Below are 17,455 nucleotides of genomic sequence, written 5' to 3' on the forward strand. Positions count from 1 at the left end.
ATGAAACATCTTATGATCTAAATTAGTGTCACTTGATAATAAGTTATGCTAACTCTAATTCCTGTGCTGTTATTGTATTCCCTACTTGTTTGATGCCAGTTCTTGCATAAAGAAGTTTTCTACCTCTAGAACCTTTTAAGAAATATGAAGGCACTACCGGAATCAGTAGCTTTGCCGTGTGTCTAGGGCACACGGCGAAGCCTAAAAAACACTCGGCAAAGGCTTTGCCAAGTATTACACTTGACAAACGACACTCGGCGAATAAAGACTTGGCAAAGCTGTCTTTGCCGAGCGTTTTTATCGAGCACTCGGCAAACACTTTGCCGAATGCTAAACCGACACCCGGCAAACAATTTTTGAAAAATATAAAAAAAACTGTGCCACTAGGCCGCCAACACCATGCCGCCCGCCGCCACCACCACGCCGCCGCCACCACCATGTCCGCCGCTGCCACCACGTCCCCCGCCACCATGCCGCCGCCGCCACCACCACGTCCCCCGCCACCACGCCCGCTGCCGCCACCACGCCGCCGCCGCCGCCGCCACCATGCCAGCCGCCACCACGCTGCCGCCGCCGCCACCACGTCCCCCGCCACCACGCCACCACGTCCCTGCGCAAAAGGGGTAAGAAGAGGGAGAGAGGGCGGGGGAGCTCACCGTAGGGGCCCGCGGGCCCCGCCCTCGATGGGGAAGCTCCTCACGGCCCCGCGCCGCCACTCCCGCAGGGGAAGCTCACCCCTAGACCATGCGCCACCGCTCTCGGCTAGGGGGCTGTAGCTCGCCCCTGGCCCGTGCAGCATTGACAGGGCTTGGGGGTGCCGTCCCTCCGCCGGGGTAGGGGGGGTCGGGAGAGGGAGGGAGGGGGGCCGGCATCAGGAGCCAGCGACGGGGACCGGGCGCCGGCGGCGCCTGCGTAAAAGGGGTAAGAAGAGGGAGAGAGGGCGGGGGAGCTCACCCTAGGGGCTTGCGCGCTGCCACCCTCGATGCGGAAGCTCCTCGCGGCCCCGCGCCGCCACTCCCGCGGGTGGAGCTCACCCCTGGACCACGCGCCGCTGCTCTCGGCTAGGGGGCTGCAGCTCGCCCGTAGCCCGCGCGCCGCCGATGGGGCTTGGCAGTGTTGTCCCCTCCGCCGGGGCAGGGGGCAGGAGAGAGGAGGGAGGGGAGGGGCGGCGGCGGGGTGCGTTTGTGTGTGGGGGCGGCGGCGGGGTGCGTGAGTTATAGTATAGGAGCTTTGCCGAGTGTCCTAGATCTGACACTCGGCAAAGCGGTGTTTGTCGAGTGCCAGATTAGGGGCACTCGGCAAACTTTTTTTCCCCTCCTCTTCCTTCTTTTCCATAACGTGTTTTTCTAAATTTGTTCCGATGTACTTTGAAAAACTTATTTCTTTGCCGAGTGCCAAAAAAAAAACACTCGGCAAACTTACTTCTTTGCCGAGTGTTTTTTTTTCAGCACTCGGCAAAGAGAATGTTTACCGAGTGCAATTATTTTGCCGAGTGTTTTTTTCACAGCACTCGGCAAAGAGCTTGTTTGTCGAGTGTCCAAGGGAATGCACTCGGCAAACATAAAAACACTCAGCAAAGATCCAGTTTCCGGTAGTGAGGGGAGGCAAGACCTTTACAATAGTGGGAACCAGAAAAGGTGTTCTAAGTATGTTGTCTAATGCAACCCACATATCACGAGAAATGAAGAGAGCATAATTTTTATCTTAAACAAGTAAATACACATGAAGAAATATGTATTTCTTAAAAAACAAGAATGAAACAAGCACTAAAGTAAATTTTGTCTCCGTATCTTCATTTGCCCAAAACATGTCAACACAATAAGCAGCTTATAAAGGCAAAATCATTTATTATTTAACATGTACCATCACGAACCATCGGATTTGCACTCTCCAAATTATCTGTGCTTCAAAATAGGGGTGAAGATGGGTCGGATACATATAGATATCATTGATCTCCGATCATTCCATATTGTTTTTTTTTTAAGTTCAGAGTCCGACATGGGTAGTGTCAAATATAGGAACGAATGAGGATAATCTCGATCATGAATGCAGTTCAATATATATCAAATACGTGCTGAGCCAAACACTGATAACGTCGGCCATCAATTTTTTTTTTCAGATATTGAGTAAAAGCATCAGAGACATGGTGATTAGCCAATAAGTTTGAATGTTTTATTTGGGCATTTGCATTTTTTATTTTATTTTGAATTTGTTAGAATAATTCAGCCAAGTTAAAAAATAACTTTGATTTTTATTTATTTGAATTTATTAGAATATTTAAGTCATGCTAGAATTTAAATTTTGTAGTTTTTGGGTTGTTTTCAAATATATTAGATTGTTTTAGTGAAACTAAAGCAAGCGGGCCGGTGTGCGAGGGTGACATATGGATTCAATCTGAGGGACATGTTGTTCACCAACCACCCTGCTTCTAGACTATCTCAGTACACGCTCGCTCTCTCGCGCTCTCTCTTCCTGTTTTCCTATATATCTAAAATTAAAAAGCGAAGCGTTTCTTCCAACTTGCTTTTTTATTTTTAAAATATCCCCATGTTGGTCTGTCCATCCTGGCGTCCGAACGTACAAGCGTGACCATCATTTTCTATCCCTTTGTCTCCCTTTTCACATGGTTTCCAGATAATATATAGGGCCTACTCGCTACTGCTACTTCTGCAGCTGTTGCTGTTGGTTTTCTTTACCATATGAACAGTACCTACAGGGGTGCTTGTTGCAGCAGCAGCCGCATTGCTGCTGTGTAGGGATGAAAACGGATCGGATACGGACGGATATCACCGATATTACATTTGTTTTCATATTTCTGTCCGGATTCGGATTCGAATACGAATAGTGTCAACTATGTCGGATAGGATATGATTGGATATCGACATCATAAATATGCGATTTGAGTATTTTGATACGGATACGGTATCAGATGTTGGATATCCGGACTCGGATACGGATAGATCTCAACCCCTCTAAACGGATTCGGTTTCGAATACGGTCGGAAAATATTCGTACCGTTTTCATCCCTACTGCTGTGGGTTTTTCATTGTTTTCTTTCGGATTAACAGAGGCAGGCACTTGCCTGTCTCCGTAAAACATGATTAACAGTGACCTATATGTTGAGATGGACAACGCCCCCGCCTCTGTAAATATTGAATGCCCTTCTCTAAAAACTGGTTTTCTTGTGTTGTCGGATGCAGGTAATTAATTTCATTTGGACTCTTTGCATCTCACTTATTAGCCATCACATCGTACGGATGAAAGCAACTATATCAACCAGCCAGCTCGATCATCTAATTCTTCACTTACGTTTTCTTCTTTTCTTCTCGTCAGCCCTAGCGCTTGCAGCAGTTGGACGACTCCATGACACAAGGGACACGCCAGCATATGACGTCACGTAGACGAACTCACATACAGTCTCCACTAATCTTGCCAATAGCACAATTTTTTGCAGCCTATAACAAAATCCCGGCCGCCTTGGGCCTTGGCCATGCACCACCGCTTAGCTGCAGATGGGTGGCACTAGATGCTTAGTGCTGCGACCATAGGCCACGATGTATCTGACTGCGCGATGACGGACCAATTTGGTCACTGACTGATATCAACCCATTGTTAACTCATCATAGGCCGAGTCAGCTGAACTTACCCTAAGGAAGTTGTATGGATAGCTATTTTCTTAATTAAAAACCCTAACATTTCGCCTCTTCTCCACAGTTGACGAGCCCCTCGCCAGGATAGTTTGAGGTCGAGGCAGGTTAGAATAGCGCATGTTTAGGCACATTACAATGCCTGATTCTAAAAATTGGAACATATGACGCGATTGCCGAATAAATCTCCGGGCCGCAATCATCTAGGTGACCACGCCGCAAGTTGTACGTTTCATTGCAATGAATGGGCATATTTGCTAGTCCAGCATAAAGTACAATATGCATTGTGTGATGAAATATAAAATGACATATAGGTGACAGTAACTACCTATTATGCTATACCAGCTCGCTGTACTAACCCATCACGGTTTCGTCCTGTCCTATATGAAAATCTCGTCACAAGCTACAACTGACAAACCGATTGATCTTGAATTCTCACCATCTTTCAATTACACCTTTCTTTTTTAATTTACCACAGCACGCAAAGAGATCTTAGTATGAATACTAATTGGAGGCCCCAAAATCTTAGTATTACTAATTAGAGGCCACTCCATGTTAATCCTTATGAGATGAGCTAAAAGAATAAATCTTAGAATATCTCATAAGAATGAGAAAGATCTGGCTATCAATTCAGTAGACTGAAATAACCATTGATAGTAATAAACACTGGATCCATTTTTATTTTAAAAAATTACTCACCTATGCTGTTATGAAAAACAGCATAAAACAAGCCCTAAAACTACATCTAAATTACCCATCTATCCATTTTATGAAACAAAATCTAAAATAACCCATAAATTTACATCTAAATTACCCATGTATCCATTAACATAATCTAAATTAACCTCTCTAAATTTGCATCTAAATTACTACTTCTACCATTGTTAAAAATAAACTAAACTATCCTTCAAATCTACATGTAAATTATCGACGTCTGCTAATATGAAAAATATTTAAATAACCATAAGTTACTCCTATATAAGTTTATAAATTAACTACTTCTTACTATGAATATATAGAAAAACTAACTTAGAGTAAACATACATATTGTGCATACATTTTAATGGAAATATTGTGACATATAAATTGATAGTATAATTCTGAGCACTATACTTTTTTTATTAAAATACTACTACATATATAATTCCGTGATAAAGAAATTCAATATCTTAAGCATGGAGGAGGTTAGTATGGACAAAAGGTAGCTGTGATCTCACTGGTCATTGAGATTTCATTCGAGTAAATGATGATTGTTAGACTTAAATATTAATATCCTTTTGAGCAATGTTAGAACAATTAATTGGCCCCTCATAGATCACACCTCAAGCTTTACCACCAATCTTAAGCGTCGTGGTGTAGACTTAAATGATAGTTTATGGCATCGTAGTAATAAAGTGTGCAGTCTACGGTCTAAAATCCTTATTTTTAATAAAATACAAAATAATAGTTTTGAGTAAAAGGTAGTTTTAATTTAACTTAAGGATAAGCCATTTGTAACAACTAATAAGATCAAATTTTGAAAATCAAAATATATATTTATGACATCATGACACATGAGCTGCAACAAGTGCCACCATAACTTAACTAAATGTTTCAATTATATGCATATTGAGGATAGATGGAGGTGCTATGCAGAGAGAGAAAAACTATGGATATTGATGGATAAAACATAGAGGGTAATTTGTAAGTTTATCACGACCGGATAGATATTACAAAGCATCTATATGTACTGTGTAAGAAAAATAAACAAAAAAGAGGGCACAATGATAACTAATGTTTTTTTAGTTATAGGTACGTACTAAACACAAACTTCTAATGCTTTTGTTTTCTAAGAACATGATGATAAACTTGTGATGCCTAATTCCAAGTCCGGATACTGTGTGGTAGATTATCGTGTCTTTTTATTTTTCCTACGCATATACGTGGCAAGGATATTTCAGTGTTTTTTCCGACAACAAGAAAGGTTTTATTGAAAATGTAAAGTTAGTGCGCCTCAGCATCATCACAATTTTTGAAAGTTCAATTTAGTAAAAAAATTTAAAATCCTAGTAAAAGTACAGATTTGAGTAACAAGGCACGGAATCCATACGAAACATAAAATAAATTTTCACTCCATGGGATGAGTTCTAGAATTAAGATAAATTTTGCTTTTGACACATTTGGAGGTAGAAACCACCCTGGTGCATTTGGCTAGCTAGGTGCATGCATATATATGTTACATTCATAAATGAGGTCCATCGAAAACAGTTAGCTGATGTTGCCTTTATTAGACCCAGGAGCCTGAGGTCCATCGAAAACAGTTTGCTTGATCGTATCAACCATGCTTATTAATCATGATACAGTATTTTTTCTCTCACAACAAAACAGCATCAGCCGGCTTATAAGCCACAGAAACGATAAGCGATCAGGGTTATGGCCTCAGGATGGCAAAGCAGCGGGCCACACTTGTTGCATAGGGAAGCGTGTCCGCTCCTCACCGCCCGGGTCTACGAGGCAATTCTATAATTGAGATGTGTCTTTTTTTTCTTGAAGAGGACCCAGTGCAGCTGGAGTATAAGGGCCTTTTGAACCATACGAATGCGAAAATTGAGGTATAGAGAAAAATATAAGAATTCTGTATGAGTACAGTTGCAAAAAAATAGAAATGTAAAATATAAGAATTTTTAAGAAATGATCGTTTGGATAAGAAAACGTAGAAATCCTAGAGAATTTTTAAGCCACGATTAAGTTGTCCATTTTCACTGCTTGGTCAAACATGGCTAAAATCTCTTCTATAACCAACCGATGATAAAGTTATCTCTTTTCACTACTTGGTCAAACATGGCTAAAATCTCTTCTATAATCATCCGACAATTGGGCCCCACATGCAAGAACCACCATTAACTAGCAACACCATTGAATTTTGCCATGAAGTTCACTACCGGAATGAGGAAGTTTGCCATGTGTCCACGTCACATGGCCAAGCCCAAAAAAAACTCAGCAAAGCCTTTGCCCGTGTGTTACACTCGGCAAACGGCACTCGACGTACACAGAGTTGCCAAACGTTTCTTTGCCGAGTGTTTTTTATCGGGCGCTCGGCAAAGACTTTGCCGAGTGTTTTTTGGGCACCGACACTCGGCAAAAAAAATTTGAAAAATATAAAAAAACCGCCACCGCCACCGCGCGGCTCGCCCCACCGCCGCTGCCACCGCGCGGCTCGCCCCACCGCCGCTGCCACCCCGCGGCTCGCCCCGCCGCTGCTCGCCACTGCCACCACGCAGCTCGCCCCACCTCCGCCGCCACCGCCACCATGCGGCTCACCCCGCCGCCACCACCACCACGCGGCAAGCCCTGCGGGCTGCTCGCCCTCCGCTGCCGACACCCCCCGGCCCGTCGCCACTGCCACCACCTGTGCAAAAAAAGGGAGAGGGAGGGAGATGGCGGCGCCGGGAGGGAGGGGAGGGGGCGGCAGCGGGAGAGGGAGGGGAGGGGCGATGGCGGCAGAGGGAGGGAGGGGAGGGGGGCGGCGCCGGGAGAGGGAGGCTAGGGGAGGGTGGGAGGGAGGGGGCGGCGGCCGGGTGCTTATATAACATGCCGAGTTTGCCGAGTGTCGGATCGAGGATACTCGGCAAAGCTGGCTTTGCCGAGTGTCAGATCACAGCACTCGGCAAATATATTATTTATTTTTTATTTCCTAATTTTACATAACGTGTTTTTCCTTTTTTGTTTGATGTACTTTGAAAATACCTTGTCAAATTGACTTAACAATATATATATATATATATATATATATATATATATATATATATATATATATATATATATATATATGATTTTTCTACAAATATGATTCCATTATTTTATGCAGTTACAGCTCAAATTTAATTTATATCAATTAAAATTCTATAATTGCACTTAATAAATTAAAATTATCAAATGGATCCAAAAATTTACCAAAATTTCACATGAAACAATCTATGTTCTCTATTGCCTATACAAAAAGTTTTGAAGTCAAACCCCAATTCGACCGTCACTTTGACTCCAAATCTTACCGATTCCTTCTCAACGCTACGATTCTTCTTCTGAGATGCTTCGGTTTGTAAACATCGTACGTGACAAATTATGCGAAACCTCAATTTTTTATAATAGCCTCCATGTATGATATCATCACATCATGACAAATCTCATGATTTACAGACTTCGGCCTTGTTTAGTTGGCGAATTTTTTGGCGAAATGGTACTGTAGCACTTTCGTTGTTATTTGGCAATTAGTGTCCAATCATAGTCTAATTAGGCTTAAAAGATCCGTCTCATGAATTTCGTCTAAACTGTGTAATTAGTTTTATTTTTTATTTATATTTAATGCTTCATGCATGCGTCCAAAGATTCGATGTGACGGGGAATCTTGAAAATTTTTGCAAAATGGAGGGAACTAAACAGCACCTTCGTTTGCTTTTTTTGAATTTAAAAACCAATCGGCCACACGTTCGTGGTCGTGTTTTCTGAACAAGATGTTCGAAATTTCTTTTCATTTCCTGGGTAAGGCCTAACACTGGACTCAATAACATGAATATCATTTTTCTACTCATTTTATTCTATTATTTGAATCACTTACGGTTCAAATTTGACTTATACCAAAAAATTCGTAGAAATGCAATAAACAAATTAAATATAGCAAACAGATCTAGAAATATACCAAACTTTAACATGGAATACCACATGTTGTATGTTGAGAGTAGAAAAAGTTTCAAGGTCAGAAGGGAAAAAAATGAAATTATTTGCCGAGTGCCACAGATTTACACTCGGCAAAATGAAGTTCTTTGCCAAGTGTTTTCTTCCTCTTTTGCCGAGTGTTTATGCGCTCGGCAAAGTCTTTGCCGAGTGTTTTTGTGTTAGCACTCGGCAAATCGATTCTTTGCCGAGTGCCCGATATAATATACTCGGCAAAGAACTTGGCACTCGGCAACCTTCCAGATTCCGGTAGTGGTTTAAGAGGAATCCAAAGTTTCCTCTAGTTTTCCTCTAAAATGACTGGCACAGGAAAATTTCCTATGTTACTTCGATGCCCCTACCTATGAACCAAAGTAATGAACAGTATAGAAATTCCTATAGGGCTTTCAATCCTACATTTTTCTCCATTTTTCCTATGAACCAAAGGAGGCTTAACTGTATAAGTGTATAGATGCGGATCAGCTTGGTTGGCTAAATCAATTGGATGGGTGATGACCTTCCAACTTTTAGTAGCATTTGGTATGAGTGCAAACATGTTCATGTGACAGGATACCTGTTTGAATATAGTAGTGTTGTGAACGTGATTAGAATTATTGATTTAAACATGGATGTCACGCTACATACTCCATAGATGAACCAAAGGAGGAGTGATCTTGCATTCCAACTACAACACGGTTCGTGCTCTCTTCAACTCAAATTTGTATATCTATTTCCTTTTTAATAAAAAAAAACATGTCGTTTTTGGTAAAAAACGTGTGTTGTAGACCGAATCAATGTTCTAAATGGAAGTAGGAGTATATAGTATAGTATTGTATTTCTATAGCTGACACATCAGTGAGGCATCAATTAGATACAACCACTGCAATTTACAGTATCATAATTTTACTTTGTATGATATATCTATCTAACACAACTAATTGTCGTAAATACTGTGAGATATTATGTCCTATGATACAACCTATTGTAATATAAGTTCGTGCCCAAGCGATATCTAGTGCAAGATAACTATATATGTTCTATGATCTCATTGTATCTTACTAGGCCAGCAAAACTTCAATGTGTAGTAGACGAGTTAATAAGCATGATACCACCCATTAAAAATAGATTAAAGCCATGAGTGCTTAAGGGATGTGGATTGTATCTTTCACAATTACAAGCAGAAACAAATAAGCAGTTTCTCACCTCAAATTTTGGCAATTCAATTGTTAGATTATTAAATCTAAGAATCTGCTCCCCGAGCATATGGATTGTTATAATCTATAGACCGCTTTCGCAATCTACAACCCGAAACAAATAGGTCTGTGAGTTGGTGTGACTTGAGTAAGATATAGATCGTTGGATTTGACTAAGACATAGATCTTAGCTAGAGAGTACGTATAGACAAGATGCAAGTCTCTTTCACTCTAGTGCGATTCCATTTCTGTTCCCTTCGAAGTTGCTATATATAAATCAATCACTCCGTGGAGTCAAGTGACCCAAACACACACAACAAGTGGCTAGTTAGAGTTACTTAAGTTCACAAATATGATCTTCCCCCCAGTCTTCCTAGTATCCACAAGCTGGAATAGCAACCAGAAGGTAATTTATGTATGGCACCACTATTATGTAGATACATATAGTTCCCGTTGCTGATATATATCGTAGACGAACTAAATCATTTATATCTTGGAATATACTATATAAATCGTTCTCTTGATTCATATTTCATTATCTTAAATTTTTTTGCAGCTGCAGCAAGCAACTACTACTAGTAACATTAATATTCCTTCTGCATCAGCTGTTGTTGCTGGTGAAGGCAATATTCTCCAGTATAGACAAGCCATGGCCGCAGAAGCGCTTTCCGAAGGAGGTGGAAGCCACGATGGTAGCGCCCCAGCAGCGCAAACCAACGCCCAACCGAGGTCCATGTCTGAGCGCTCCAACCTGCTGAGGATCCCAAAACCAGAGTCAGGGCTCAGGTGCCCGCGCTGTGACTCCACCAGCACCAAGTTTTGCTACTTCAACAACTACTCCTTTGCGCAACCGCGCCACCTCTGCCGTAACTGCCATCGCTACTGGACGCACGGCGGCGCCCTCCGCGACATCCCTGTCGGCGCTCCTTACAGACGCCGCCGAGCCAAGGGCAGCAAGCCCAGTGCTGCAGCCAGTGCTGCATCGGCATCATCAGCAGCACTGGTGATGACTTCGTCATGCACCACAAATGTCGTCCCGCTCGCGCCCACTCCACAACAAGCTACGGCGAGCAGCAGCGCGTCGCCGCTCCTGCCACAGTTGTATGGGCTCGCCAGCATGGACACCCCGAATGTTGGCTCGAAATTTTCATGGCCCGGGGCTGCTAATCTGTTGGTGGACTCGGCCAGGTGGGAGGGCTGTATCGGAGTCGAAGATGGAGCAGCTGTGGGGAACGCTATCGCAGTCTTCGCAGATGCACAGGCTCCCAGTATTCTCGCACGCTATTGATCAGCAGCAGGGGCCGCCAGTTGCTGTGCCGGTGACAATGGCAACGCCGCCAAGCATGTTCCACCCAGGGTTATGGAGTGGAGGCGACGGAGGCATCTACAGTGGAGGCGAAAGTCAGTTCCATATGATCACGAATCGAGATGAGGAGTGCCCAATTTGGGCCATGCAAGCAGATGTGAATGGTTACACTACTTCCTATGATCCTATCCCAGTTATAGCGCACGGTAATTAACCTCTACTCTATTGCAAAGAACTTGAATCGAAAAAAGCCATCGCAAAGCGCCTTTAAATTTCAAGATGTTAGTATACTCCCTCCATCCCAAAACAAACGATTACGCTTCTCGTGGAGTGAAACTCTGAGTTTGACTAGTTATATAGAAAATGGTATCAATATTTGTATTTCTAAATAAGTTAATTAGGGCATGTACAATGCGTCTGTATACCCCCATCTGTGTCTTGCTACTTTTACAAAAATAACCCTGCTCCACTGTATTCAATGAGGAGAGAAGCTCTCCTTTTCGCCTCGCGAGGCGACGATGAGCGTGCGTGCTCCGAGACTTCCTCGCGGTTGGAGGCGCGTTGTATAGGCCCGACTACTCGAGTTGACGAGCACGCCGATTCAGTGCGGGTGCGCAGCGCGGAGAAAGCTGAGGGCGCACACGAAATCGATTTTTCACGCCAAATCCACCACCGTTAGCATATAATCCTAACTTCTCCCCGGCTGTCTTCCCTACCCACGAGATGGAGGACATCGGCGCATCTGCGGATTTGGGATGGAATAGCCCGAGCACAACTGGCGGCGGGGTGGAAGGCCAAGGTCAAGGCAGCTGCAACGGCATCGGCTTCCTTCAATCGCCGTGGATCCAGCTCAGCAGTGGCCCTCTTCCCCGTTGGTCGCAGATCCAGATCGTTAGCAGCCATTTTCCCCGTTGGCCGCAGATCCAGCTCGTTGTCGGCTGTCTTCCCCTTTCGGCGCTTCAACGGCGCGGCGGCGACATCGGCTTCTTTGATGGCTGCATCTTGCGAGGCTGTGTGTTGGGACCCAGCGTCATTGGCTTATTCCATGGCTCCATTCCTCCCATCGTCTCCTTCATTTGGGCATCGAGCAATTTGTAAAATGTAATCTACTGCTCCCCTTCTTTCCCACGCACGCATAGCAGGGTGGTGGCCTTTGGTCAGCCCTGCTTTCCAATCACTGCTCCTGTAGCAGCATGGCTTGTAGGCTATGTCATGTAATGGCAGGTACATGTAGTTGGTGTACCTTTGTAGTAGGAGTAAGTAGGAGTCAGTGTATACGCCATACTCCCTTGTACCCGGAGGGTACAACTAGAGTTGTATATATACTCATGACATAGCAATAGAAATCTTCAGTTCAGCAAGCCACACTTGAAGCAGAGTTCGGCCAACTGATGGTGCTTGTGCTGTGTGTGTGCTCTGAGCTCACCCCCTTCTTCAACCTCTTGCCGACCAGTGCGAGTCTGTACTGGTGAGCTTATTGCTCACCTGTGCAGGGAATCCTCGGGCCAACAAGTGGTATCGGAGCCGTGGTGGGTGATCGCCGGCGACGATGGAGGGCGACGGCAGTCAGGGCGGTGGCGAGAAGTCACCATGGCAGTCCCGGTCACCGGTGCGTCGTGAGATGGTCATCCAGAGGACCATACGGGATGTTGGTGGAGCCAATTGGACGGTTCTTACTCGCACCAACTATGGCGAGTGGTCGTTGACCATGAAGGTCAAGCTCAGAGCCCGACGACTCTGGAAGGCGGTTGACCAGGGCACCTAGGATGAAGAGAAGGATTGCTCGGCGCTGGAGACAATCCTAGCCGCCATGCCTTCGGAGTACCAGGAGCCGTTGGGGTCAAAGGACTCCACCAAGGAAGCTTGGGACACCCTCAAGGCCATGCGCGTTGGGTCAGATCACGCGAAGAAGGTGAAGGCACAGCAGCTGCGGCGGGAGTACGATGACCTGGCGATCCGTGATGGGGATGTGGTGGAGGACTTCGCCCTCCGGCTATAGTCCATCATCAGCCAGTTGGCTGCGCACGGCGTCATCATCGATGACGAAGAGGTAGTCTCCAAGTACCTGCGTGTCGTGCCGCCCAAATACACCCAGATCGCTCTCTCCATCGAGACGATGCTGGACATGTCAACACTCACGATTGAGGATTTGATAGGGTGTCTGCGGACGGTGGATGACCACACAGGGGCGACTGCGACATCAGCTGGCGGCAAGTTGCTACTGACCGAGGAGGAGTGGACTGCCCGGATGTGGGAGAAGCGGTCCGGGGAAGGCTCCTCCTGTCGCGGCGATGACGGGAAGCGTCGCATTAAGGCCTTGCAGCAGCAGAAGAAGAAGAAGGACAGCGACCCCCTAGGCAGGGACATTTGCCGCCACTGCAGGAACACAGGCCACTAGGCCAAGGAGTGCCCAAACCCGAAGAAGGAGAAGAAGGCTGAGGCTCACTTGGCGTAGGTGGACGACGATGAGCCAACTCTCCTGATGGCAATATTTTGTGCGCTGCACGACGTCAAGGCAGAGGAGAAACCAGAGGAGGTGGCAGTTGCGGAGCATGGGAGGGCATCGCAGAGCATCGACCTCGACTGAGCCGCAGTCCATCTCGGACGAGTGGGCGGTGAGGTGGAGCAGAGGTGGTACCTGGACTCCGACGCCAGCAACCACATGACCAGCTCCAAGGTGGATTTCACCAAGATCGACGGCGGCGTGATGAGGTAGGTGAAGTTTGGGGATGGCTCGAAGGTGGAGATTCGAAGCCGTGGCACCGTCATTTTCCGATGTCAGAACGGCAAGCACTGCTCGCTGACGGATGTATACTACATCTTGCAGCTATGCTTGAGCATCGTCAGCATCGGGCAGTTGGACGAGCGCGGGTGCGAGGTGCTGATCAAGAACGCGATCTTGAGGATTCACGATCGGGAGCGACATCTTCTCGCCAAGGTAAATCGCTCCCGTAATCAACTATACCTGCTCAATTTGAAGGTGGAGCAAACAATGTGCTTGGCGGCGTGGCACACCGAGGAGCCATGGCTGTGGCATGCCCGGTTCGGCCACCTCAGCTTCAACACGCTTCGTTGGCTAGAGAAGATGGTCCGAGTGTTGCCCCACATCTAGCACGGTGGGAAGCTGTGTCACAGCTGCCTAGCCAGGAAGCATAGGAAGCTGTCGTTCCCAAAGGCGACCAAGTATCAAGCGGTGGACGCCCACGAGCTCGTCCACGACGACCTCTGCGGGCCAATCACGCCATCCACGCACGGCAGGCGGCGGTATTTCCTTCTGCTCATGGAGGATTGTAGTCGCTACTTGTGGCTGCAACTCCTGATGAGCAAGGACGAGGAGGTGAATGCGATCAAGAGATTCTAGGCACGGGCAGAGGCAGAGTCAAAGAAGAAGCTGCGCGTGCTAAGGACAGATCACGGCGGCGAATTCACTTTCGGTGGAGTTCACTGCGTACTGCGTGGATCAGGGTGTGGTGCGACACCACACTACGCTGTACTCATCACTGCAGAATGACATGGTGGAACCAGACAGTGGTCGGCATGGCTCGATCCATGTTGAAGGCCAAGAGCATGCCGGTAGAGTTCTGGGGTGAGGCGGTGACCATGGCGGTGTTCATCCTCAACCGCGCACCCATGATGTCCCTAAAGGGCATGACGTCTTTCGAAGCATGGTACGAGCGTAAGCCAGACGTGTCCTTGCTTAGGATGTTTAGCTGCATCAGCCATGTCAAGAAGATGAAGCTGTTCCTCACCAAGCTGGAAGACAGGAGCACGCCGATGGTACTCCTAGGCTACGAGGAGGGCACCAACACGTATCGGCTCTATGACCCACGTGGAGGCAAGGTGGTTGTCTCGTGCGATGTCGTGTTCGATGAGAAGGCGGCCTAGGACTAGGAGGGTCTAGGCACGAGGGAAGCTGGCATCTTCAGCGACACCTTCGTCGTCGAGCACTTAGTCATCTACGGTGGTGGAGACGCTAGAGAGGAGGTGCCGACCACTCTAGCAGTGGATCCGACCACTCCAGGAGTGGAGCCGAGCGGTCCTGCAGTGATGTCGACCACTCCAGCAGTGGTGCCGAGTGGTCCAGCAGTGGTGCCCATCGCTCTAGCAGTGGGGCCGAGCGCTCCAGTAGTGGTGCCGAGTGCTCTAGTAGTGGTACCGACCACTCCAGCAGTGGTGCCAAGCACACCAACAATAGTGCCGACCACTTCGGTAGAACAGGGGACTCCTTCATTGACACCGATCGAGTTCACGTCTGCTCCAAGCGACATCAGCGAGTTCGTGGATGCCTTCCACGATGGCGAGGAGGTGCGGTTCCATAGGTTGGACAACAGCATCGGCAATGCAGGGGCCTCAGGCCTGGCGAGTCAGCTGCTCGACGATCCAAAGCTGCTTCTCATCAGTGCAGAGGATCCGCCCACATTCGTACTGGCTAAGCGTGACGCCAATTGGCGACAGGCGATGCTGGAGGAGATGAAGGCGATCGAGGAGAATGAGACTTGGGAGCTTGTCGATCTGCCTCCAAGATGTCGTCCGGTCGGGCTGAAGTGGGTATACAAGGTGAAGAAGGACGAGCACGGCGCCATCGTCAAGAACAAGGCGTGCCTCATCGCCCGCGGCTTCGTCCAGCGCGAAGGCATCGACTTCGAGGAAGTCTTTGCGCCAGTGGTGCGCATGGAGTCTATACGACTGCTGCTGGCTCTGGCAGTGGTGAAGGACTGGCACGTTCATCACCTAGACGTTAAATCGGCTTTCCTCAACTGTGAGCTAGCAGAGACGGTCTTCGTCAAGTAAGCTCCGGGCTTTGTCGTAAAGGGAGCAGAGCACGCTCTACGAGCAACGGCAGGCCCCGCGGGCAGTGGAACGCCAAGCTTGATGCAACGCTGGGCACGCTTGGGTTCACGTGTTGCGCAATAGTGCACGCGTTGTACACGCGTCGACGGGGTAAGGAGGAACTTGTCGTCAGCGTGTATGTGGAGTACTTGATCATCACTAGCATGCATGTAGAGGATATCGATTGGCTTCAAGCGCGAGATGGCGACTCGTTTTTGAATGAGCGATCTCGGCGCGCTCTCCTACTACCTCAACATTGAAGTGAAACAGGGGAAGGAGGCGCTCACTCTCGGTCAGAGCGCGTACGCGACAAAGTTGTTGGAGCGGAGCGGCATGGCTGATTGCAAGCCATGCGCGACTTCGATGGCAGAGCGGCTGAAGCTGTCAAAGGCCAGCACCGCGGTGAAGGTGGATGGAACACTCTACCGGAGCATCGTCGATGGGCTACGCTACCTAGTCCACATGAGGCCGGACATTGCGTTCACCGTGGGCTATATCAGCCGCTTCATGGAGGATCCCCAAGAGGATCATTGGGCCACGGTGAAGCGGCTGCTGCGCTATGTCAAGGGAATGGTGGATTAGGGGATTGTCTTCCCCAAGACCAGCGGCGGAAGTGGGCTAGCGGCTCACGATCTTTAGCGACGCAGACATGGCGGGCGATATCGTTGGGCGGAAGAGCACTTCAGGTGTGCTCGTCTTCCTTGGCTCGGCCCTAATTTTGTGGCTGTAGTTGAAGCAGAAGGTGGTGGCGCTGTCTACGTGCGAGGCGGAGAACGTGCTGGCGGCTACAGCAGGCGTGGAAAGCCGTGTGGACAACTAGCCCGCCATCGCCCTCGCCAAGAACCCAGTCCTCCACGACCGGAGCAAGCACATCGACATCAAGTTCCACTTTCTCTGGGACCGTGTCGATGGAGGGTAGATCATCATCGAGTTCGTCGAAACTGGTTGGCAACTCGCTGATATCCTCACCAAGTCACTCGGCCGTCTTCGGTTCTCGGGGCTGAAGAAGGATTGGCTTTGGAGGTTTCGACCTCGGGTTAGCAGCAGGATTAGGGAAAGAATTGTAAAATGTAATCTGCTGCTCCCCTTCTTTCCCGCACACTGCAGCAGTAGGGTGGTGGCCTTTGGTCAGCCCTGCTGTCCAATCACTGCTCCTGTAGCAGCATGGCAGTAGGCCATGTCATGTAATGGTAGGTACATGTAGTTGGTGTACCTTTGACCTAGGAGCCGGCATGAGTTGTTGTACTCGCCAGTACTCCCTTGTACCCGGAGGGTACAGCTAGAGTTGTATATATACTCATGACATAGCAATAGAAATCTTCAGTTCAGCAAGCCACACTTGAAGCAGAGTTCGGCCAATGCGGGTGCTTGTGCTGTGTGAGTGCTCTGAGCTCACCCCCTTTTCAACCTCTTGCCAACCAGTGCGAGTGTGTACTGGTGAGCTTATTGCTCACCTGTGCAGGGAGTCCTCGGGCCAACACAAGTTGGGATCCAGCGTGGTAAGAACACTAATTCCAAATACATTGTTGCTGTGGTGTTGTTGAATTAAAATTGCCATATCCTTGTTAATTGTTAATCGGTAGGTTGAACATGAGAAGTTGGTTCATTGCTCAATAAAGGTGGCACCACTGTCTGTTCTTTGGAAAGAAATGTCTCATCTGTCATGGATGCATATGCAACTGTGGGCTGTGGCTGGCCCTTGGCCATGTAGCACGGCATGCATGGATCCTGCCTCCTTAATGGCACATGAAACTTGATTCAGATCTTGACAGAAAAAGAAGAGAGAAAGC

At 47.5% G+C, this 17,455-nt stretch overlaps 2 protein-coding genes across 2 annotated transcripts; both read left to right on the forward strand.

Annotated features, from left to right (window-relative positions):
* The first annotated feature begins 982 nt into the window (after positions 1-982).
* Positions 983-10,817, forward strand: LOC136480886 (uncharacterized). The gene is made up of 3 exons (XM_066478317.1): positions 983-1,184; positions 9,898-9,935; positions 10,086-10,817. The coding sequence occupies exons 1-3, from the start codon at positions 983-985 to the stop codon at positions 10,815-10,817; spliced, it is 972 nt and encodes a 323-aa protein (XP_066334414.1).
* Positions 10,818-15,884: 5,067 nt separating this feature from the next.
* Positions 15,885-16,247, forward strand: LOC136480887 (uncharacterized mitochondrial protein AtMg00810-like). Its single transcript, XM_066478319.1, has one exon. The coding sequence runs from the start codon at positions 15,885-15,887 to the stop codon at positions 16,245-16,247; it is 363 nt and encodes a 120-aa protein (XP_066334416.1).
* The last annotated feature ends 1,208 nt before the right edge of the window (positions 16,248-17,455 follow it).

This window comes from Miscanthus floridulus, chromosome 9 (genome assembly GCF_019320115.1).
Source record: "Miscanthus floridulus cultivar M001 chromosome 9, ASM1932011v1, whole genome shotgun sequence".
Taxonomy (NCBI): Eukaryota; Viridiplantae; Streptophyta; class Magnoliopsida; order Poales; family Poaceae; genus Miscanthus; species Miscanthus floridulus.

Excerpts from the sequence above, each read along its gene's own strand:
- LOC136480886 (XM_066478317.1), top strand. The coding sequence starts at position 983 with ATGCGGAAGCTCCTCGCGGCCCCGCGCCGCCACTCCCGCGGGTGGAGC. Across the intron at positions 1,185-9,897 it reads GGCGGCGGCGGGGTGCGTTT|TCTTCCTAGTATCCACAAGC; the intron begins GTGTGTGGGGGC and ends TCTTCCCCCCAG. Across the intron at positions 9,936-10,085 it reads GCTGGAATAGCAACCAGAAG|CTGCAGCAAGCAACTACTAC; the intron begins GTAATTTATGTA and ends ATTTTTTTGCAG.
- LOC136480887 (XM_066478319.1), top strand. The coding sequence starts at position 15,885 with ATGAGCGATCTCGGCGCGCTCTCCTACTACCTCAACATTGAAGTGAAA.